This window comes from Catharus ustulatus, chromosome 13 (genome assembly GCF_009819885.2).
Source record: "Catharus ustulatus isolate bCatUst1 chromosome 13, bCatUst1.pri.v2, whole genome shotgun sequence".
NCBI lineage: Eukaryota > Metazoa > Chordata > Aves > Passeriformes > Turdidae > Catharus > Catharus ustulatus.
In genome coordinates this window covers 9,428,062-9,449,983 of record NC_046233.1, presented here as the reverse complement: position 1 = coordinate 9,449,983, position 21,922 = coordinate 9,428,062, and the positions used below count along the sequence as shown (strand labels likewise).

Sequence of the window (21,922 nt, the reverse complement as noted above, 5' to 3'; positions counted from 1 at the left end):
GTGTGTCTGTTCAGTCCTTATCACAGAAAGTGATTATTCATTCCTGTCTTCTATTTCCTCTGCTCCCTTTTAAAGAAGTCAAAACGCTCTGCCAATGAAAGTGGGGAAGAACACTCAGCCAAATACAGCAACTCAAATAACTCAGGTAACTACAGAGAGAGGAATTTGCTTCTATACAGCTGTTTCAGGGTTTTTTGTTATTAGTGTCATTTTCTGTCTGAAAACATTTGGGATTATATTATTATTTGGGATATTTGACTACCAAAGTCTGGTACCACTGTTTTTAATAATAAATGCAGTGAGGGCTTAAAAATATCGTTGCTGTTATATTCTCAGCAGCCTAATTTAATGTCTTCTCTCTTCTGTGCCCCATGCAGATTTCAGGGAGACTCTCTGGTGATTTGTATTACATAGTAAGGGGTTAAGATGAATGAGAGAATTATGTGTTAAATTGCTGCTTCAGTGCCAAATTTTAAAACAACAGAGCCTAAGTTTTCGTTTAGTTAAAAGGCCTGCTTGGTACTATGGAACAGATTACCAGACTTTATTTGCTTGGCTAAAATGTGTCCAAAAGCAGCTTTTTGTGGAGTACAGCAACTGACTGAGAATCATGTCTTAGGAGAGATGGGGTGCCACCCATGCACTGGCACAACTCTTAAGGGGAACAGAATTTGTATGCTGAAATCCAGCAGCCTAATCAACAGAATTGTTTCCCACTGAGAAATACTGAGTGCATTTCCCATGTATTTGAGGCTTCTCTCATACTCTGTGCTGTAAAGCCACTGTTGCTATGAATGGGAATCTTCCCCAAGATGTGGAAGCAGGATTGGATTTTCAGTCACTAAAGTTGGTCTGCTTCCTGCACTCTGTCCTGCCTTGTTGAACTGCCATGTCACAGCTGTAGTTACTTGACTGTTGTTTTATTTAGCAGGCTCTGGGGCGAGTTCCCCTTTAACATCTCCATCATCCCCCACTCCGCCCTCCACTGCAGGTACGTTCATGAATCATTGCAGTGTTTATCTTTCTTATGTTGTTTTTTAATTCCCCTCTGCCCCTCAGTGATGCTGTTATTCCCAAGGATGATTAAGGGATGATGGTTTTCAAGGATGGAACACTGAGATGACAGTTACCTTGTGGCAGCCTGAGTGTGGGCATGTGCTCTCATTGAGGGTCACAGAGAACCTTTTTATAATTATAACTTTTCTTGAGATATACATGATATGATTTACCCTGGGTGTATGTGCTTGCTTTGGAATCTGTATTACTCCAGGCCTACCCACATTGCCACTTTCCAGGCATTTTCTGGGCCTCATATTGCAGTATGCATTTGTTCTTGTGTTAATGGTCTGTTGACTCTGAAATACTGGTTGCTCATCCTGTGTCTCTTTGTTCTTTTTATTCCTGTACTGCTGTGATGTATTTTCAGGAATTCTGGGGGTGACAAGTTTGGTGGCTTAAGCTTCATAAATCTCCCCAGTTCTGTTACACCCCATTGATAACCCAGTAGAGTTGGTAGAAAAAAGTCCAGAAACAAGATTGATTTGGGGTAAAAATAATATATTTATTGGTTTTGGCCAGTTCTGTTTTTCAGTTTACTGGCTGTGCAGAGAGTTTTGCTAATGTTTAAAACAGGGTTGGGAAGTGGTGAAAAATCTGCTTGAGTGGGCAATAGAAATGCTCTGAAAGATTAATTACAAACCTGAATATTGAGCAGTAGTGGATGTGCTTCAATCTGAAAGACTGGAAGAGGAGCACTGGCAAATATTATAACAAAATATGTTAACAGAATATATTTCTAGAGGGGAAGCAGCCCATGGCTTTGCTGGTTTTTATGGTGATTCTTGCCGTAGGATTTCTAGTCCCAGGAACTTTATACACAGCACAACTCATTAACCAAAGCAATGCAATCAAATTTGTCTTTGCTGTTGATAGTCTTTCAAAGGACACTGCAGCCTGTGTGATGTAATTCAAATCAGTCATGCTGAAATTTAAATTAGTAATTTCTCCTTCAAGCAGAGGAAGGAGAAGTGTGTATTGTAGGAACTAACTTCTCCCAGATAGCCTAAGCAAGAGAATGACTGTCAGTGTTGCACAGTAACAGTGCTGTTCTCTGGATGCACTGGCTGTGATCTGCAGAATTTGTTACCAGTTCTGTGGGCTTTAATAATGAAGTAGCTGAAATGTGCCTCCAAAATAGACAGATGTTTAGAAAACATTGTTTGATTGGGGCTTTTTCCCCAATAAAACTACTGTTTAGTTCTGACTTGGACTTGTTGGAACTTTTGAAAGCTTTTTCAATTTTTAAGCATAGGATGCAGGTTTATGTGCAGATGTGGATCAAAGTAGCTCAGGTTTGTGGTCAAAACTTGTCTCAATTCAAACCATACTGTCAAAGTGTGCTTGTTGGTCATCTTGAGCCAGTGATGACTTGTGGGGATCAGCCCTGTCTGACATGGTGCTTGTGGCCCTACCTGTCCTCACACTGGGAAGTGTGCTAGTGAGCTGATGGCTTGGATGCTGTTTATGAGGTGTAAAGCCATAGGTCACATATTTAGGAATGCTTTTGTGAGTAGAATTCATAGAAGAAATTTCAAATATTAATTCTGAGAGAAAACTAGATTTTTTTTCACCCTCAGTATTGTAGTTTTAACTGTTCTAAGCAAGTATGCTATTGCTGCCTTGTGGAAAGACACAGTGGTCCCATGGTAGCACTTTGTGACAATGATGCATCTGTAGCTTGCATTTCTCTCTTCTGATTTCCTTTTACTTACTAAGGATATTTACTTCTTTACCAAAATAATTTATGGAAGTGTAATTACTCATGGTGTGTGTGGTGAGATGATTCTCAAAAAGGCATTGAGACTTTCAGTTTGTGTGTCTGTTTTTTTTATGGCTGTGTTAGAACTGGGGTTTCTCAAAGCATCCTGTTGAAACAGTACCATGGCAGTGTTGCAGGTACTTGATTAAATAACATTTGAAATGCATTGTTTAGATCATGCAAGTGACTCTGATGTAACATCCTGTGTTTCTGACTTTCTCCTGGTGTGGTTCTTTCCACCCCCCCCCCCCCCCCCCACAATTCTTTACCTCTGTTGTGAAAATCTGTTCATTTTCTTTCTGGCTGTGAGCAGTGTCTAGGATCAGAAGGGATGCAGAACAGTGTGGAATGGGTTATTTAAAATTTCACTGAGTATTTTCTAGATTAAATAAGCCCATAAGATACAGCAAGATCTCTTTCAACAAAGAAGGATTTAGAGGGTGTCACTTTTTCTTCTCTGGACTTCCCTGCAGGAATAGTGAAAGAATTGTGCTTAATCTTTTTCTATGCCAGTTGTTCTGAATCCTTTAGTATGACATGTTTCATTGGCACCCATATGGTGCATCTTTCCTGCCCCTCACCTTCCTGTAAAACAGTTGGAATGCTTTAGGAAGTGCTTTTCCTGAGTGTCTCTGGCCCATAAGTGTGAACACAGGTGTTAGTACAGCAGGAAGTGTTCCTTGAACTGAATGGATTTCGTCTTCTGTGGCTAATCTTCCTGCAGATTTCTTGCTAAATCTCTCTAAATGCACTTTAATCCTGTAAAGCTTGAATTATGGCATGTGCAACTGAAAGCATGTATGTTGTATTTGTTGATCAAGTATAATAATGCTTAGAGCATGGAAAATTGTGGTTCATTTTTTAGAATTGAATGAAGCATTATAAATGTAATATGAAATAGTCAATCTGCTGTCCTCATATTTGTCAGTGAGTAAGAATGTATTGACTTCTGTACTAACTTTTCAGCTAACAGTATCTGTTTTTCTTACTTTGACACGAGAACTGGATGATTAACTTGTGTCCTCTCTCTTTCTCTGCTGTCTTCAATAGAGCATGCATCATTTTGAACGTGAATTTTCGGAAAAGTAAGCTAATGCTGATTTATCTCTTTAAAGATGCTCTGTTTCTGAATGGGAAAGTTGGATGCAAATCTTGAAGTTGCTTAGTATTGGGAGGGAATAGAAGAAAAAAAATCTGAATGTTCTTACAGATTATTTTAATGAAATACAGCATCTTTAAAAACTATCACTAAAATTATTTTCTTTGTTCACATCCCATTCTCAGCCAAGTTTTTAATGCTGTTTGCACAATTGCTGTCACTTTAAATTCATAATTAAGTTTTTGTTTCAATTCAGGCATCAAGTTTACAGCATCTGATTTACTTCCTATTCCTTTTAACACACTCTTTTAACAAAAATGTCCCTGTAAAAACCCTTGGTAAGTTCTTGTTTGAGTGTTTTATTCTTACAACTGCATGAATGAATAAAATGTGTGTTGGCAGGCAACATATGTCCTTCAACATATGTATTGGAAGGGCCTAGTGATAGCTAAACACTTGTCTCAAATGTTTTTTCTAGTAAATATGGGAAAATATTTCACTGTAGGGCAGAACAATTTCATCTGTAGATGTAAATGTATATGAATTCATGTGTGTCAACTAAGTTTTCTTTTGCACCACTCCATTCAGGAAGGGAAGGACAGCTTGATGTTGATTGCTTAACTGGAGTGAATGGATTTGAAGATTTTTGAATCAGGCTCTTAATTAACAGGTTCAATATGTAATGCTTGTAATTAGTCAGATACCATCCTGAACACTGTGTATTTATGTCTTAAGGCAGAGCCCAAGTGTGAGGGTGTAATTCTCTGTTACCAGTTTTCCCAGAGTTTAACTACATGATGTTGTCACCAGCTCAATTTCAATAATAGTGAGTTTTGAGGAATTTAACAATTTTCCAGGAAGAAAGGTGGTCTCTGGCCCTACTTCCCTCTCTTTTCTACTCTTGTAAAATAACCAGACCAAAATTTGAAGATAACATGTGGAATCTTGGCCTCCTAATACTTAGTGATCCAAGCATTTTGTGTCTTTTTGCCCTCTGTGTGTCACACGTGTCTTCTTTCACCACATGTGTTACCACTGTATTTGTACTCTCTGGCCCCTGCTTTCATGGTCATTCCCTATTGCATCTTGTACAGCTACTTGCAGTCTCTTTCAGCCTCACCTTGCAATTCCAGACAAAAATCCTGTCTTTGTTCTCTGTAGTTCTTGCGTTTCTTTGAAGCCATTTCTTTTGTGATTAGATGCTTTTGGTGCTTTTACAGCAGTTTGTATGATCTGTTTGGGCTAGGTTGGTGCACCAGTCCTGCAGAGTCCTGCTTTGACCACTTCAACCACTAAATGGGTACTTGGACTGTTCTTGGTCTTGTTCTTCCTTTGGCCAGTTGCCAAGTTCTTCTTTCCTGGCAGTCCATCCACAGGAGAAACAGGACTCTATTGCTGGGAATGTTTTTTCAGTATTTCTAGTAGTAAATTGATATTCATCTTTGGCAAGTGTAAAAAGCAGATTTTGATAAATTAGAAGGCCCTAGCATGCAATTTATTTCAGTTTGTGCTGCCATTGTGTAAGGTTTTTCAGAAAGCAGTTGATCCACATGCAACAGGCAGGTTAAATTGTTTCAGTTGATCTTTGGTATTTCTATTGGGACTTGAGTATTTCCTCTGGAAGGGAAGAGAGTGAAGATGAACTCAATATGTACTTCAGTGCTTTGTTTTCACAGAAGGCTTTCATGCCAATGAGAATTTCTCCTGAAGAGCTGGAATTGTACAATCACAGCACATATTAATGTACACTGGCAAAAGTGGATGCTTTATGTGAATACTCTGCATTTTGACCTTGCTCTCATATGGGAAAAATCTTTCTTCAAAGACTGGTACAGATAGAAAATGAAGGAGTTTTGAACTATGCCCTTCATCTAGCATAACTGCTTGTTTTAATAACAGCAGTTCTGTTTACTGTTACTTGTTAGTCTAAAAACAAATGTTGATGAGGAATTGAGAGAGAAATGGAGCACAGAGAACTTTTGTCTGCTTTTTTTCTGTAGTTGAGCTTTATCCTTCATCAAATCCCTTTTGAGTCTGAGTGGCATAATGTGACATAATTGCTTGATACTTGCTCACTTCTAGCAAGCAGTTCTACTTCAGGAACAGCTATCTCTTGGTTGCCTTTATGTTGTTTTACCTTGCCCAGTATCACAGTTCTTGCCACCTACCAGTAATTTCCTCTTTGTAGTCAGAGCTATGGAAACAAGTGTTAATAGGTGCCATTTGTCTCTTCAGTCTTCCTATGGCATAACTCATGATCTAGGACAGAGCTGAAATTCACTGCTGAGTAGCTCCAGGATATTAATCATTATGCCCCTACTCCTTCCAGGATATGAGACAAGATAGGCCCGTTATTATTTGACTTGCATAGCAGAGCTGCACAACATCAGGGTGCTTGGGAGAGTGCCTGGGGCCCAGGATCCACTTGCCTGGATCTGGGCTGCCAGGAAACAGCTCCATGCAGCCCTGCTGCTGGACCAGCTGCACGTTCCACGGTGGGCTCTGGCCTCGCAGGGAGTCAGGACCTGGAGGCTGAGGTTGGATGAGAAGCACAAAGTGGATGTGGATGTGGCTGAGGTAGAGGGCAAGGGGCAGAGTACAAAGGTGGCTGGTGGGAGCGGGAGAGGCAGGCTGGAGGTGTGTGGTGTGACAGTGTTGTGATTCATTCAGTCTGTCAAAACAACCATTTGTTACAACATACTTGGAGAAAGTCAAACAGAACTTTGGAAGTGTAAAACACTTCCAGAAAACTCTATCTGCAGTTAGTACTTTAAAAATGAAGCATAATCTGACAAAGCAAAATGGTCATCACAGATACTACAGTAATGTGGTCCTTCATTTATAGGAATGTAAAGTGAGTTATGTAAGTAAGAACAGGTAGTAAAATTTGCTTCCAGTCTTTGTTACTGTTCATGTCCCAAAGAGCAAACTGCCTCCCTAGGGACAAATAGCAGGAGCTCAATCTGGGAACTCCTGTTAAGTGATCTCTGTTTTCCTTGGTGCACAATCACATGAGTCATGTTTTGCATCTGAGTCCTGAGGCTTAATTTCAGAGGTATCTCAGATGACATGACTCACCTGCAGATAGAGGGATTTGATCACTTTGGCATTTTCCATCTGTTCTGTTCTTCACACTCCACTGGCATTCAAGGGATGACGTGACTAGTGCAGGACTGACCAAGTCTGGCCAAGCAGCTGCAGGCCTCTTGTGGCAGGACATCCCTGGCATAATCAAACTCCATCTTCTCTCCCCACTTTCTCAGGAGCATCGTCCATCCCCCCAGCACCACCCCCGCCGCCCCTGCCACCAGCAGCTCCTTCCCCGAGCACAGAGGTGCCGCCGGCGAGGCCCGACATCAGCGCAGGCCGAGGAGCCTTGCTCAGCTCCATCCAAAACTTTCAGAAAGGAACTCTGAAGAAAACACAGACGTGCGACTACAGTGCTCCCAGGATCAGCTGAGGTCACTGGTCCCTCCAGGATTCAATTCCCTCTCCCCCTCCTGTGCTGATGCTGCTGACCACACCTGACCCGCCGCACAGAGCAGCTCCAGCTCCCTTCTCCCGGTTCCAGCTTCCTGAGCAGCAGCACTGCCCTGCCCGAGCTGCTTTGCCCTGCTGGGATAAGTACTCCGGTCTTTACTTGGCTGCAGCAACTGTGTTCTCTAGCTACAGTTTCAGGGGCACAGCAACTTCTATATAGCTGAATATAAAAACCCTGAAAATAGGAATGACCATGGTGATGGTAAATAAATGCATTTTTCCTAGCTCCATTCCACCCCTTTTCTCAAATTACAGGAATATAATTTTAGTCTGCTCAGTTTTTCAACTCTTTTCATGCACTTGGAACTCAATTCTTGCTGCATGGAGTCAACAAGTTTGTTTTACATAATCCAACCTTTAAAGCACTGCACAGGTGAGGGAACTGGAGAATTAAATCTTATTCCCACCATGTTTGCTGGTGGAGTTAAAATGCTATCTCATGAAGCTTGTTTTAAATGGACATCCTACCTGCAGCTGTAGAGGAAAGTGTTTTTAAATGAGGAAGAAGTTGAAGTGGGAGGTTATAGGGCACTGGGATGTTATTGTTGATTTAATTAAATGAAAAGTTACTTCAAGTTAATTCTACATTTAAACTTTATTGAAAGATCCTTTTTGATTTAAAACCTTAAAACAAATTGCACTTTAAAGGATTATAGATAATCCATTTTTTAAAATTCAAGTACATCAGTGTTTGTTACTATGCAGAGAATGTCTGTACAAAGTTTCATGTAACCTGTGATATTCAGTCATTTTTATTAAAATGTTAATGGAATTCCTTCAGCAGCATGTGGTGGGTATGTTCCGGTGGGATTCAGCCTCCATGCCAGACCTCCCAAGAACTGAACAGCACCTCTGCTAAAATAATTATCCTGGGAAGTATTCCTGGCTCTTCAGAATCATTACCCAAGCTCTTCTGTCTGCTTAGAGGTGCCTCCTCTCCCCCCGTTTATCTGAGGTGCAGAGCAGATGCTGCTGCACAGGCTCCTCAGGGCAGCTTTCCCTCTGTACCAGAAGCTGCTGCGGGAAGCCTGGCAGAGCTCCCTGGGATGCAGTGATCTCCAGAAGGCTGCTCTGAATGTGTCCCAGCTCTTCACACACAATCCACATACCTGCTGCTTAGGCTCAGTGCAGCTGAACAAACGAACTCACTTTGCACTGCAAGAACTATAGTCAGTGTGCGGTTGTCAGCCCAGGTAGGGAGTTAAAAAAAAAAAAAAACCCACAAAAAACTTGAACAGTAAAAGCAAAGCATCTGGGCACTTATTTTTATCACTGTTATGTGGCAGCAAGTAAAGAAAAATTAGGTATTGTTTCCCATCACATACGGTAGAGGTTCAGGATCTTTATTTGAGCTCTTGTACAGAAGCCTTTCTGCATGTGCAGAGTGCTCTTCAAACCAGACACAGCCACCCTCTCTTAACCCAGCCCTGGGGCTGCCACCGCCTGTGCTCAGAGCTGCACTGCACTGCCAGCCTGGGCTTTGCATGATCAGCCTGATCATTCCTCTGTAATGGGCCTTGCAACCACAGCTCCTGCAGCCGTGCAGCATTCAGGGCCTGCTCTTGCTCTTTGCAGCTCTGCACTCAATCACCGCTGCAGGAGGTTCAGCACAGCTCCTCCACCACTTACAAGCCGAGCAAAAACAGAGGATTTTTTTCCTCACTCTGGAATTTAGAACAGGGTTTCTCCACAAATAGTAGCACTAACCCAGCTGTACTGTTGAACAAACAAGCATTACCACATTGTTGCATATAGGAAGTGTGGCTTGGGGGGTAACCCCATATAAATATTTTGGGAGGTCACTATACTTTCCCCACTGTACAAAAGATCATGTAGCTTATACAATAGAAATTATGCATACAACGTGCCCAACACCAAGAATGCCTTGTAAAGCAGGATTTTAAAACATGTATTTACAACTTATATATTCAAAGCTTTTTTGACTGCAAATACTATATCCTTCACTTGAGGTATGCTGTTATCCTCTAAGATTTTTGCGTAAGGCATGGGGACATCGGCACCGGTGACACGCACAGCTGGAGCATCCAAGTAGTTAAAGGCAGGTCCTGGAACAGAAGACAGTGTCAGCTTGCCAAGTACTGTGATTTTGTCTTGATTCAATTTCTGACTCTATTTATGCAATTTTGTTCCTGTAGCTCTAATATTCCAGAAAGCAGTGTTCTGGCTTGTTTGTGTTCATGCACTCTGGGGTTTGGTCATCCATGCTGTGAAAATCTCTAGAGCAAGACAGTTCCAGCTCTCCTACTCTGCCTTTGCCTGGTTTCATCAACAACAATCAGGATTTAGAGTAGGGAATGAGATCAATACTGTGAAACTCAGTACCTTCCATGATCCTGGCACAGATTTCAGCTCCTACTCCAAACTGGGGCCAACCTCCTTCTACAGTTACCAGATGGTTTGTCTTGACCACGCTGGCTTCCACTGTTTCGATGTCCATTGGTCGAATGGTTCGCAGGTTTATGACCTGGGGGAGAAGGGAGAGTGAGCCTTGGTGTGATCTGAGCCTGTCAGTCACCACTGTTTGGGTACAGCACCCTTCAGCCCTTTCAGCTGTTCTGACTCCAAAGACAAGACTTAATAAAATTTCTAACTCAGAAAAGAGAAAGGCACAAGCTGTTAATACCTGCAGGTGCCTTAAGACCCTTGAAGTTAATACACTGAAGTTCTGCAGAGCTTGAACAAGAAGATGCTACTTTTTCCCCCACTTCAGAGAAAGCGAAAAGTAACCCAAACCCCACTCACCTCACACTCTACACCTTCTTTAGAAAGTACAGCAGCTGCTTCTATACAATGGCCAACAGGTCTTGAGTGTGCCACTAATGTAACATGAGTTCCTAGAACAGAAACAAGTGTTAAAAAAACCCACTTGAGATTTAAAGTTTTCTTTTAGACCTCAGGCTCCTTTCAAGGTAGCAAGAGGATTCACGTGCAAATTTAAGGTTCTTAGGTTTATTTGAAATATTGAGCCCAGACACAGTAGGAAGACAGAAAGGACCATGTTAATACACAAATTTTACCTTTGAATTTAGGGAACTGAGGAGGTATTTAATATAGTTTTCAGATTATCCTATTCAAATGTTCGTGTAATTCAGAAGTAAATTATGAGCAAGTGAGCTGAAACACTACAGTGATCTCTCTTTGTGTTTTTGACTAAAATTACATATTTAGGTGAGGGAAAAACGGTTTCAGCCATCACCTACTCAATCTCTATACTACAGAACAAATCCTTTATGGAATCCTTTAGAAGGGTATAGTTTAAGCTGAGATATGGACAATCAGGTGATGGTTCCTTTTAAGGGCAACAGAACATGAAACCACACTACTAGATAAATGAACATTTCACATTTGAAATACTTTTTGTCAGTACCCTGAATAGCCAAGAGGTTAAGAAAAGTCTTCAAGCGTGTCAATTAGTTAGGAAACAAATGCATTCTCAGCTTACCTGGCCTTTCTACTTTAGCTTTTCCAATGGGAATAACAAAATCCTTTGACTGTGCCTGTTCAGACATTTCAAAGGGAACACCATAGAGTAATTCACTTTCCAGCATCACAACTAGAAGGAAACATACCCGGATTAGTGTGTACATCTGCAGACACAGGCCTGCACTGACCATTAATGGTCCTGTAGCTCAAGACAGTAAACCTACCCAGGCAATAAGGCAGTGAGGACTGTTTGCAGAAGTAATTAAAAAAAAAAAGTAAATCTAAGGCTTTACTTCAATAATGAATTATTTAAAAAACTTCTACAACTACTCCGAAATGAGGTCAGGTATTTTACTTTTGGTACACGCAATTACGAGTTTTAGAAAGGTCTCATATTTTTAATAAATGTTTGTGAAAAATAAAGACAAAGGCTACCCTGCTCTTGAATAATGACATTCTGAATTTATCATTTGAATTTCATGATCTGTTAAATTGAGTTACAGAGGCATTATATATGCAGGAACTTTTTTCACCTTTTTAACACCTTTATGATTTATAAATGCATCCACATTTTCTGGTTGATACCAAACTAGCACTAAAACTGTGCACCTGGCAACAGCACCAAATCTACTGTTACCATGGCAGGGGACTGCTAGGGAAAGCACGAATCCCTCGGTGTCTTTTTATGTACCCTAAAACTGCAGTAAATCAACCATGAGTGCTTTAGGGTTTAACCAATCTTTGTTTTTGTGGGGAAAAACAGACATTCCTTAGGATTGAGTGCCAGGTATTGCTAGGACCTGCTTGTGCCCACCTGGATTATCATCCCGGATTGATGCTTTGAGCAGCCCTTTGGCATCTTCTGAGCTCCAAGGACTGACAACTTTGAGGCCGGGGCAGTGGCCGTACCAGGCTGCGAAGCACTGGGAGTGCTGGGCAGCGACGCCGGCTGAGGCTCCGTTGGGACCTCGGAAGACGATGGGAACAGCGATAGATCCTGCAGACATGTAACAGGTCTTGGCAGCAGAGTTGATAACCTGATCGATTGCTTGCATGGAGAAGTTGAATGTCATGAATTCACACACTGGTCTCAACCCTGCCTATTAAATGTATTGAAATATATTTTTTACATAAAAATCGTGAAATTTTTTTTAAACATAAAAACAGTTTAATTTTAAAACAGACGTAGAGGAATGCAAATGTACAAACCATAGCAGCACCGACAGCAATTCCTGCAAAGCCCATCTGAAAGAAAAGAAAACCAATGGATAAGGACCAGGGAGCAGCTGATGGAGAGATCACCATGGTAAGAGACAGAGCAGCCTTACCTCGGATATCGGGGTGTCGATCACCCTTTTGTCCCCGTACTTCTTCCAGAGACCCCTGGAGATCTGCAGGGTAGGAACAAGGAGTCAGGGCCCGCCTGAAGCCCTTTCCTGAGCCACTAACATCTCCCACATACCTTGTAGGCGCCATCGTACTGTGCCACCTCCTCGCCCAGCAGGAAGACGCGCTCGTCCCGCTCCAGCTCCTCATCCAGCGCCTGGTTCAGCGCGTCCCGCACCGTCACCTGCGAGACAGCGGCAGGCGGGCTGGGCGGGGACACGCTCCCCACAGCCGGCGGCTGTCACCTCAGCCCGGGGGCTAAAGTCACCTCGCCCGCCCGCCCCGGGGCCGGACCCTTCCCAGAGGGGTGCGAACCCCACTCCGGGGGCAACCCTCCCCGCTACCTGTATGGCGGCGGGCGCAGAGAGGCGGAAGCCCCTTCGCTGCTGGAGCCGCTGGAGCGGGGCCCCGGCGTTGCGGCCGTGCGGGGCGAGGCGGGCGCCCAACGCCAGGTGCCGCAGAGCCGCCGCAGCCGCCGCCATCTTGCCCGTGTCCTCTCGCCCTGCGGCCGCCTGGCCCCGCCTCCGCCCCTCTCGCGAGAGTGTCCGCGGCGCGCGCGCGCGGTGGCGAGAAGCGCGCGGCCTTTTCGCGCCACTTCCGGCACCGGAGCCGTGCGGGGACCCCCGCGGGGCCGCGCGTGGCGCGCGCCCCAACGCCCCGCCCGCAGCCCCGGCCGGGCCCGCGCAGCCCCGCGGGGACGCGCCCGCGGGGACGCGCCAGCACCGCCGGGCGGCCCTGAGGGCGGCGGGAACGCGCGTCCCGGCCGCACCCGTCCGCCCCGCCCCGTCACCGACCGCCGGGGCGGGGCTCGCCAGGACACTCCCCCGTGCCGTCCCCGCCCGCGCCGGCGGCTCCGCTCCGGGCTCGGACACGGTCCCCGCCGCCGCTGCCGCCGGGCTCCGCCTCAGCGCCGAGAGCTGCACCCGTGAGTGCCGGGCCGGGCGGGGGGCGCGGGGCCGAGCCCCCGGGGCTGCCCCGGCTCGGGGGCGGTGCGGGGCGGGGGCCGCGGAGGGGAGCGCGTCACGGCGGGACGGCGGGGAACGGGACAGGTGCGGGCCGGGCTGGGGCCGGGCCGGGCACAGGGAGCGGAGCCCCCGAGCTGGGAGGGGACGGGACGGCTGTTCCGGGGTCCCGCTGCCGGTCGGGCGCGGTGGGGATGCCCGGGTGGGAGCCGCGGTGCCCGGCGGTGATTTGTGGCAGGGAGGATCTGGGACCCGTGGGCTTTGCTCAGGGCGAGGAGGGGAGCGGGTCCGGCTGCCCTGGGGAGAGGAGGCAGAGCCGGGACTCTGTTTTGGACTGGGGCTGAGGCCGTGGGCTCTTGGGTCAGTTGCGGGTTCATTCCCAGCATCTTTGCTGAATCACTGTGATCTGGGGGAGAGTTCTTTACCACGATCTCCTTGGCTCCTCTGGGATGGAAACGGGCACTTCCCGGCTCCTGCTGAAGCCCTGGACCCCACTCTGGGTTTTCAGGGCGGATTTCTGTCCCAGGTTGCGCTCACTCCTTGGTCCGTGTGTGTGCTAAGCCCCATGGTGTGTGCAGGGAGGCTCGGTGTTTGACACCTGCCGGCTGCCAAAACTACTCAGAGATGTTTCCTCATTGGAAAAACAGTGCTTAACATCATCGAAGCAAGTACATGGATAAACCCCAATTATTATCACAGGTCCTGGAAGCCTGAGTGCCTTGGGTTGCTTCAGCAGGACCTGGCTGGGTATTAGAGTCGTCCTTTGAGTCTTTTATAAGAGCCCCAGAGTTGTACTGGGATGTGGGATCTTCCAGCAAGAAGCAATTGAAATGAGGTTTGGAATCAGGACTTAAAACAGGATGTCATAGAGCTGCTTAGGGGAGGGATGGAAACTTCAGGAGCTTGGAATTTTTAGTGAAGCAATTAAACATAAAGGAGTGAAAACGTTGAGTGGCTGGTGTGAGCATTTTTCCGTCCTGCCTGAGGTAAAGACTGAGTACTAGTAAAAAACAACTCAAGAAAAGCAAGAACTAAGCTAACTTCTAATAAACTGCATTAGTCATGATAAACTTGACATGTGTAGAAGGTAGTAGGGGCTTTCTTTAATGAAGCTGGTCTGCTGAATTGCCAGAAGATTTGGTAACTGGTTGTTTGAGAATGCTCCTCCTCCTCACTCCCCTGGTTAGGGTGGCGCAGAGCTGGAACTCTGGGGTTGCTCTGCAGACCGTCAGCTCACTCTAGTTTGGTGGAGAACAGTCAGCACTGGTGCTGCTCAGTGTTTGTCAGTTCAGGTGAGTCACCAATAATTTAGTAAGAAGTTGCCTTTCAAATGTTCTGACTGGCTGGGAAAGGTTGTCCCTGTACAGCATAACTGTGCTGGGGGATGGAGTTTCTTCTCATCTTGTGAGATCTAAGTGTGAGAGGCAGGAAGATCACAAAGGAGATGAATAGCTGAAATACCAAGTGTATGTTGGAGTCTTACCTTGCTCTTTTTTCATATTTAAGTTGCTGCTGCTAGAGTTCCTTACTTTTTTCAATTGACATAGAAATCAAAGGTAACTCTTGAGGTTAAACAACCTGTGCTGTAATATTGATATCAAACTGCCCATTAAAGACTATTGCCACAAGTAAGTCCCTTAATTTGTTTGAAAAACTAGATGAAGAGCATTCAGAACAAATCAGGTGATCTGTGCCTCTTGACTTATAAGGGCTAGATCTGTTTCTGCTCCTTCTTTGAGTAACTGCATGTTACACCATTGCAGGGGTCTCTCCAGGAGTGGTGGTAGCCTGTGGTCCCAGCAAATGCCTGGCAGAGGTGCTGGCATCCCCTGGCCTGGCCTGAGCGGGGATCTGTGTGTGTGTCTGTGTGTGTTTTCACAGATGCAGACGTTCATCTGACTCTTAAATGCTTTCTTTGAATTTCAGCTTGCAAACTGGTTTGCAGCTCTGTTCTGGGAGAAGCCTTGCTGGAGTTAGTGGCAGTACCTGTTGCAGCAGCGTTGCTGATAAACAGCCTTGTAATCCTCTGAGTCATAACATATGAAATAAGAGTGAGCGTTTTATAAATGCAGGTATCCAGTTTGGTGTGTTGAGTATAAAGTGATGACTTGAGTGCTTTTCTTGCTTCTCATTGTGCTATTCCAGTTCTGGCTGTGCTGGGCTGTGGCTGGAGCCCCAGTGACCGTGTCACTGCTGGGTGTCCTCTCCCTGCACACAGAGGAGTGTCATGACAGCAGGACTGTGGTTTGACACCATCCCTGCACTTCTGCTCCCACCAGAGAGGGACATCCTGTTTGGCTTAACTGTGTCAGCAATTTGCCTGACTGAGTTTCACTTGAAATATTTTTTGTGGTTATCAAACATAGGCTGCCTTGGGATATGACTGTGTGTCGTCTGTAATTTGCTGTCTGGACAGGAGTAGCTGTGTTGGCAAGCCTGTCCCTGCGTGCAGTCCATTGGTGTGTGACACAAGGACAGAGCTGGCTGGAGGCTGCCTGTGCTGGGGGATGGATGGAGTGGCTGCCCACCCCCACTGGTGATCACTGTGTTCCATTCTGTGTTCCACTCTGGAGGAGTTAAAGCATCATTGAAAGGGCACATGTCATGAAGGGTGTCCATCCTTGCTGTGATATGGTTGATGACTCCTTAGCTCAGGTTGTACCCAAACTAAGCTACTGTCACCTGTGAAGTTGTAGAAATTCAGAGCTCTCAGGCTGATGAGGGAAGCAGTGGACAGTTGGGATCACACCTGGGCATTTTAGGATGGCCTCCTGGTATCATCCTTCCATGTGGCTCATCTCGCTCCAGCACTGGTTTGCCAGGGAGGTCTGTGTGTGCCTTGTGGCTCTGGGTCCTTACACAAAGGTCACAGATATTTCTCCTTGCCCCTTCTGTGTTGAGGGCTTGGTTTGTTTCAGATAATTGCTCTCGTAAATTATTCACTCCGGTGTTACACAGCAGTGCTGTGATCAAAGATTAAATCATGCCTTTGCACAGGCTTGCAGTGTCATCTCTTTCTTTCCCTGATGAAGTCTTGATTCGTCTGTACTGGACTTACCTGCGACCAAAATAACATCATATTAACCAGTTAAAATAGCACTGATGGACATCTCTGTCTTTGAAATGTTCTGGATGTGTAATTTGAGGTAATTTTATTAAGACTGCAGATCTCTTCTGTCATGATTACTGGTGAGGTTTCTGGCTGGCTGCATCATTTCACTTTCAAGTGAGTATCAGAAACCGGTACCAGTCTCATATGGTTTTAATGCATCTGCATGTTATCCTTGTCTTGTACTTGACTGAAATAACACCTTAAAGTGCTGGAATTTAAAAGGTCTAGTCTATTGCTAAAAGTTTACAAACTGTACTTGAGTGACAATTCCAAAAAAAACCCTCAAAACCAACCAACTAACCAACCAAAAAACCCCAAAAAAACCCAAACCCCCAAACAACCTCCACCCCAAAAAAAACCCAACAAAACAAAACCAAGAACAAAACCCTGAAAGAATGATCTTCTTGATTTTTGAGCAGTTAAAAAAAATAATTACAGAGGTAGGCAAAAGAGCTGGTGTTCCAGGTTTATCTGCTGTCGGGGGATGTGCTTTAATGTACTCTCTTGAGGCATGCTCTGTCTCTAATTTGTAAAAATAGGATCCTGGTATGACTTGTTCTGTATCTTACTATTCCTTAGTCTTCTGTTGTCTGACCTCACTATTTTCATATACTGATTTTGTATTTTTACTCTTTAATCCACCTGAGATGTAGCTGGGGTTATGCTTGTGCTGCAGGGTCCCAAAGACCTGACCTGCTGGAGACTGTTTTGCCCAGGCTGTGAATTTGGGCAGGGCACAGAGAGGTGGGATGTGCTGCCTTGTTCTGTGGTGAATGAAACCAACTTCATTTCGTAGGAATGAGAAGGGCAAGTTATCTTTTTTGCTTGGGAATTAACTGTGAACATTCAGTCGTCGTGGAATGTGGGGCTCTGGCTAAATCTTTGTGCTGCCTTTAGCTGGTGGCTCTATGTTGAAGTTTGTTAGCAAAGAGGATGGGACCAGAAGTCTTGGGAACTGTGTGGTCTTTTAAGATGTAAAAATAAACAAAGCTGAGAAGCTCTACCCTACTTAAAACAGGCTGACCTAAATTTTCAGCAATTCTAGCAGAGAGGCAGGCTCTGGGTAGGGATAAAGGCTCACTGATGACTGGCTTCCCTGTCCTTCCATCACTTGACATGGTTGACAGGCCACCTTTGGCAAATCAACACTGGTGTCTGAGGTCATTCACTTCCCCCTTCCCCAAGTTGCACAACCTGGCTGTGGATTTGCCTTGTGCTTGTGTGGACAGTCCCCTTGTTATGCAAGTCAGCAGTTAAGCATCTTCTGGGAAGTCACAGCAAGAATCTCTTCTCAAATTGCTTTTGTTGGATTGTGTTGACAACATGTTAGATGTCCTCTGGCTTGTCCCTACAGAGAGTAGTTGTCTGGGAAGTCCGTTCATACTCTGTCTGTAGATTAATGTTCTTGCTATCAGTTGCAGTTCTCCACTACTGAATTATTAATTCTGCAGTTTTTTTCTTCTTAGTGTTCATTGACTTTCATGCTTGATTTATTTTTCTGAGCAGTTTGAAACCACAGCATGGGAATGTTGACTAATTTTAACAGACGATCTGTAACTTCAGAGGTGGCTAAATAAACTTTTTTTAATTGGGAAAATGACATCTGTCTTTCAAAGTACTCAGTTTCTCAGGTGAAAGGTTGCTTGTGAACATGTATTACCCTCAGAGGCACATTGCTTCTTATTCAAGAAAACTGGGATGTTCAGGCAGCCGGTGGAGCAGTTACATGTGCTCTAGAGACAGTCCTGTGGGTAATGATGGGACAAGGAGGGAAAAGTGGCTTTGCAGATTCTCCTGCTGATGTGACTTTGTAGCTGAATGCTTTCCTGGCAGAGAATCTGCCTTTGATTGGAAAGCATTCCCCTTGGTGTTCATGTAGGTACTGATGGTCTGCCATGTTTTGTTCTGTGTTTGTGTGTGCTTTTTCCTGCAGGGAGATAAGAAGAGGGGAATTGTGTATCCTTTCAGCAGCCTTCTGTTAAACTTGGAATACCACAGCTCAAGCACTTGAACAGATGGATAATGGAGACTGGGGATATATGGTGAGTGCAAGTGTGCACTGTGCACTACAACTGGGCTTCCAAGGTCTTGCAGCTAGGATCCTTCCAGATCTGCCTTCTGTAGATCCAGAGTTTCAGTCGTGAGAGGGGGAAAACTATGCCTGTTAAAACAGCTTTACAACAGCTTACTCACCTTCCCTGGAGTGCTACACCTCCTGTACAGTTTGTGGGGAGTGCCCAGGTTCACATTTGTTAGGGACAATCAGCCAGGACTGAACTGGTGCCTTGGGCTCACTGTTACTGTTTTCCTAACACAAAAGCTGAAAATAGTTTGTGCTTCCTGCTTATCATTTTAATGACTTTGTCCTTTTATTTATCGAGAAAAGTATTTTTCCTTGTAAACCTTGTCTCAAACTAGACAAGCACATCTTATTTTTCTCCCCTTCTCATTCTGCTGCCATGCATATGTCTCTTTTCTCTGGCTGGCTGCAGTCCTGGTTGTTAGAGTTGGTGGCCAGATGGGATTTATGTGCTTTTCTCTCTTGCTTCCTCATGTGCTATCTGGAATCTGATACAGACTGGTTTGTGCTCAGCCCCCTACTTCTATGCAGCACGCTAACTTGTTAATAAATATTTCTTTTTAGAGTTAAAAGCTGAAAGTTATTTTTCTCCCTTGCCTTTTTTAATGAAGCCTCTGAGCCAAAGCATGGATTATTTTGATTGTGAGCTCTTGGTCCTGTGTTTAAACCTGCATTGTCTTCCTCTTTTGAGGGATAAAAAGAGGCTTAACATTTATTTGGCTGATTTTTTTCTTTCCTTTTTTTTGGGTTTTGGTTTTGTTCTAGAATGAGAGACATATTGTGAAAGTAAGGAACATTGCTGGGCCTCATTCTGACTAACTTGTTCTTCAGGAAATTTCTCTGTTCTCATTTCCCCATCTGTAGAATAGGAAAAGACTTGCTGCCCAAATGCTAAACTTGCTCCTGTGACAGTAGCTGAGTTGTTAAGATTTCTAAGGCATTCTGGAAATGTGCGTTCTGCATGCTAAGTATCATCCTGTCTAGTTGCCAGTTGTGCTTGTTGCTAGGTGGCTTGGATTTGTTCAGGTTTGAACAGCCCTTAGAGGCATTGAACAGAAGTGTGATTTCCCCCCAGTTTTCCAGCAGTGTTTGCCGTGTGTGTCAGCAAGGTGATAGAATCTTCTTGTTGGGGCTTGATAAACTCTGCAATTTCTCTCTTTCTAGATGACTGATCCAGTCACGCTAAATGTGGGTGGACACATGTATACGACCTCCCTCACAACTCTAACGAGATATCCTGACTCAATGCTCGGGGCCATGTTCAGGGGAGACTTCCCCACTGCCAGGGACTCTCAGGGCAATTACTTTATTGACAGAGATGGACCACTTTTCCGTTATGTTCTTAACTTTTTAAGGACCTCAGAGCTCACTTTGCCACTGGACTTCAAGGAGTTTGACCTGCTCCGGAAGGAAGCAGACTTCTATCAGATTGAACCCTTAATTCAGTGTCTTAATGACCCCAAGCCGCTGTATCCTGTGGATACCTTTGAGGAGGTGGTGGAGCTGTCCAGCACCCGGAAGCTTTCCAAGTACTCCAACCCGGTGGCTGTGATCATCACGCAGCTCACCATCACGACAAAAGTCCACGCACTACTGGAAGGCATTTCAAACCACTTCACCAAGTGGAATAAGCACATGATGGACACCAGGGACTGCCAGGTGTCCTTCACCTTTGGGCCATGCGATTACCACCAGGAAGTGTCGCTCCGGGTCCATCTCATGGAGTACATCACGAAACAAGGCTTCACGATCAGGAACACCAGAGTCCATCACATGAGCGAGCGTGCCAATGAAAACACAGTGGAACATAACTGGACTTTCTGTAGACTGGCACGGAAAACAGATGACTGATTCTGACTCCAAGGAGCCGCTTCAGTGATTAGCAACTTAATTGGACAGTGAACCCAAGAGAATCTGGATTTTGACTAAAGCAACAATATGGGCTTTTTTTATACGACTATTTATTGTTTATCAGTGAGGACTGGAGGAGTTTCATTCTCTAGCAGCTCTGTTCTTTCGTCCAGTTCAGAAAAAAAAACCGTGCATGTGCCTGTTCAGTCAAGACACCTTTTTGTTTGAAAGAGGGAGTCCGAAGAATCAGTACAATAGGGTATTTTGTGTCATTAACACAATTCTCTGACTCGACTCAAAGTGCTAAAATTACCTCTTGTTTAAATGGTTTCTAATCCATCTAATGCTATGACACTGGGAGCAAGAAACAAAAAAAGATTTTAAAATGCAGTTGGGGAGAAGCTGCTATTGTGTAGACTAATTTAGTTTCTAAATCAATAAACAGTATTGTAATACTCTAGGAAAACAAATCCCACCCTTTAAAAGTACTTGATAAGTACAGTTTCTTACAGTTATGACAACTGTTTCTTTCTATGCATATAAATCAAGCAACCAAATATTATCTGTAGCCATGGAAATATGATTACAAATATTTATATTGGATTCTAAATGCAAAATGTCCCTGTGGTAGAATTCGTATTTTTAATGCCTGGTGCAATATTATTCCCAAGTGTAATGCCTGCCAGAAGAAGCTAATAAAAATGTGAAATACAGAATACTGTTTTGTATTTTCTTTTTGTCTTTTAGAATTCTCATACTTAAAAATCCAAACCCAGCTAAACAAAACCTCCCCACCCAAATCCTGTTTTTTTGTGCTATATAGTAGTTCAGGTGTTCTGGTAGGACCCTGGTTTCTTCCATTAATGATGTAATTTGTTCCTTTTTATATTAATAAGTTGATTCAAATGTTTTCATTATAGACAAAGCTTGTGTTCTGAAAACTGCTTTAGATTCATGGAAAGATGGCAAATATTTGTACTGGCTAAAGGGGTAGGAATGGAGGGAACACAGAGCCTGAATAGTTGCAGCTGCTAATAGAGTTGCCTGGTTTGTCAGCACTTTATGTAGTAACTTATATATATAACTGTAACTGCAGAATGCTTTTTCTGGTGATGTTCAAGTCAAGGTGCTCAAATTCTGTGGCTTTACTCAGTTTCATACAGACATCTCTACTTATCATGGTCCCTTTGTTATTAATAGAATTTCTGGTTATGTTCTAACTTGATTGCAGCAGGGAGTAAGGGAGTTGGTATCTGTTTAGTGGAGTGGATCCTGTTCTCCCATGAAGTTCTTGTCCCAAGTAGGTGGGAGCTTTCCATCCCATATTTGACTCTAAAGGCCTGTCTTGAGGGGTATTTCTCTGTCATATTTTGTATTTTCTTGTTCATACATTTCAGGTTTTTGACATATGTAATAAGAGGCAGCAGTCAGAGCTTTATTCTTGCTATCAAGGAGGGAAGAGAAGCAGAACTGATGGAAGCTCAGGAAAAGTTGTTTCTTTCTTGCAACACGTGGTAAGAAATATCCGTGTTAACTGGCACTGAATTATAATCACAAGATGTTCTTTGCAACACTTCATTTATGAGCAAATTAATGACTGGCCTGGATCAGCCTGCCCTTTCCATAATTA

The 21,922-nt window shown here is 44.3% G+C and overlaps 3 protein-coding genes across 13 annotated transcripts in view; 2 read left to right on the top strand and 1 right to left on the bottom strand.

The window, feature by feature from the left end:
- Positions 1–8,237, top strand: part of PXK (PX domain containing serine/threonine kinase like) — a 33,438-nt gene extending 25,201 nt beyond the window's left edge. The window contains exons 16-19 of one of the 9 annotated variants that reach the window (XM_033071243.2): positions 76–145; positions 932–991; positions 3,869–3,903; positions 4,174–7,273. In XM_033071243.2, the coding sequence (XP_032927134.1) occupies positions 76–145; positions 932–991; positions 3,869–3,885 (147 nt within the window). In that variant the 3' untranslated portion in view covers positions 3,886–3,903; positions 4,174–7,273. Of the gene's footprint in view, positions 1–75; positions 146–928; positions 3,065–3,868; positions 3,904–4,173 lie in introns of those variants that run through there. The other 8 variants (XM_033071240.2, XM_033071237.2, XM_033071241.2 and 5 more) reach the window with 8 other exon arrangements.
- PDHB (pyruvate dehydrogenase E1 subunit beta) lies at positions 8,034–12,784 on the bottom strand. Its single transcript, XM_033071244.1, has 9 exons — positions 12,632–12,784; positions 12,364–12,471; positions 12,230–12,292; positions 12,111–12,146; positions 11,716–12,001; positions 10,921–11,031; positions 10,221–10,312; positions 9,801–9,942; positions 8,034–9,523 (listed from the first exon to the last, which is right to left on the bottom strand). Exons 1-9 carry the CDS (start codon positions 12,767–12,769, stop codon positions 9,378–9,380), a joined length of 1,122 nt encoding a protein of 373 aa, XP_032927135.1. The 5' UTR covers positions 12,770–12,784; the 3' UTR covers positions 8,034–9,377.
- A 344-nt stretch (positions 12,785–13,128) lies between these two features.
- Positions 13,129–21,008, top strand: KCTD6 (potassium channel tetramerization domain containing 6). 3 transcript variants are annotated; one of them, XM_033071385.1, is made up of 3 exons: positions 13,129–13,212; positions 18,295–18,403; positions 19,606–21,008. In XM_033071385.1, exons 2-3 carry the CDS (start codon positions 18,377–18,379, stop codon positions 20,290–20,292), a joined length of 714 nt encoding a protein of 237 aa, XP_032927276.1. In that variant the 5' UTR covers positions 13,129–13,212; positions 18,295–18,376; the 3' UTR covers positions 20,293–21,008. The 3 variants fall into 3 exon arrangements, with proteins under 3 accessions (XP_032927276.1, XP_032927277.1, XP_032927278.1); XM_033071386.1 differs by lacking the exon at positions 13,129–13,212 and adding an exon at positions 13,411–14,541; XM_033071387.1 differs by lacking the exon at positions 13,129–13,212 and having other exon boundaries at positions 14,564–18,403.
- Positions 21,009–21,922: the final 914 nt, after the last annotated feature.

What these genes read in the sequence shown, in the direction of transcription:
- PDHB (XM_033071244.1), bottom strand. Translation starts at nt 12,769, where the DNA reads ATGGCGGCGGCTGCGGCGGCTCTGCGGCACCTGGCGTTGGGCGCCCGC. An exon ending in CTGCGCCCGCCGCCATACAG is followed by an intron (nt 12,472 to 12,631) that starts GTAGCGGGGAGG and finishes GCTGTCTCGCAG; the next exon opens with GTGACGGTGCGGGACGCGCT. An exon ending in CTGTGCCAGGATCATGGAAG is followed by an intron (nt 9,524 to 9,800) that starts GTACTGAGTTTC and finishes CTTCTGTTCCAG; the next exon opens with GACCTGCCTTTAACTACTTG.
- KCTD6 (XM_033071385.1), top strand. Translation starts at nt 18,377, where the DNA reads ATGGATAATGGAGACTGGGGATATATG. An exon ending in ATGGAGACTGGGGATATATG is followed by an intron (nt 18,404 to 19,605) that starts GTGAGTGCAAGT and finishes CTCTCTTTCTAG; the next exon opens with ATGACTGATCCAGTCACGCT.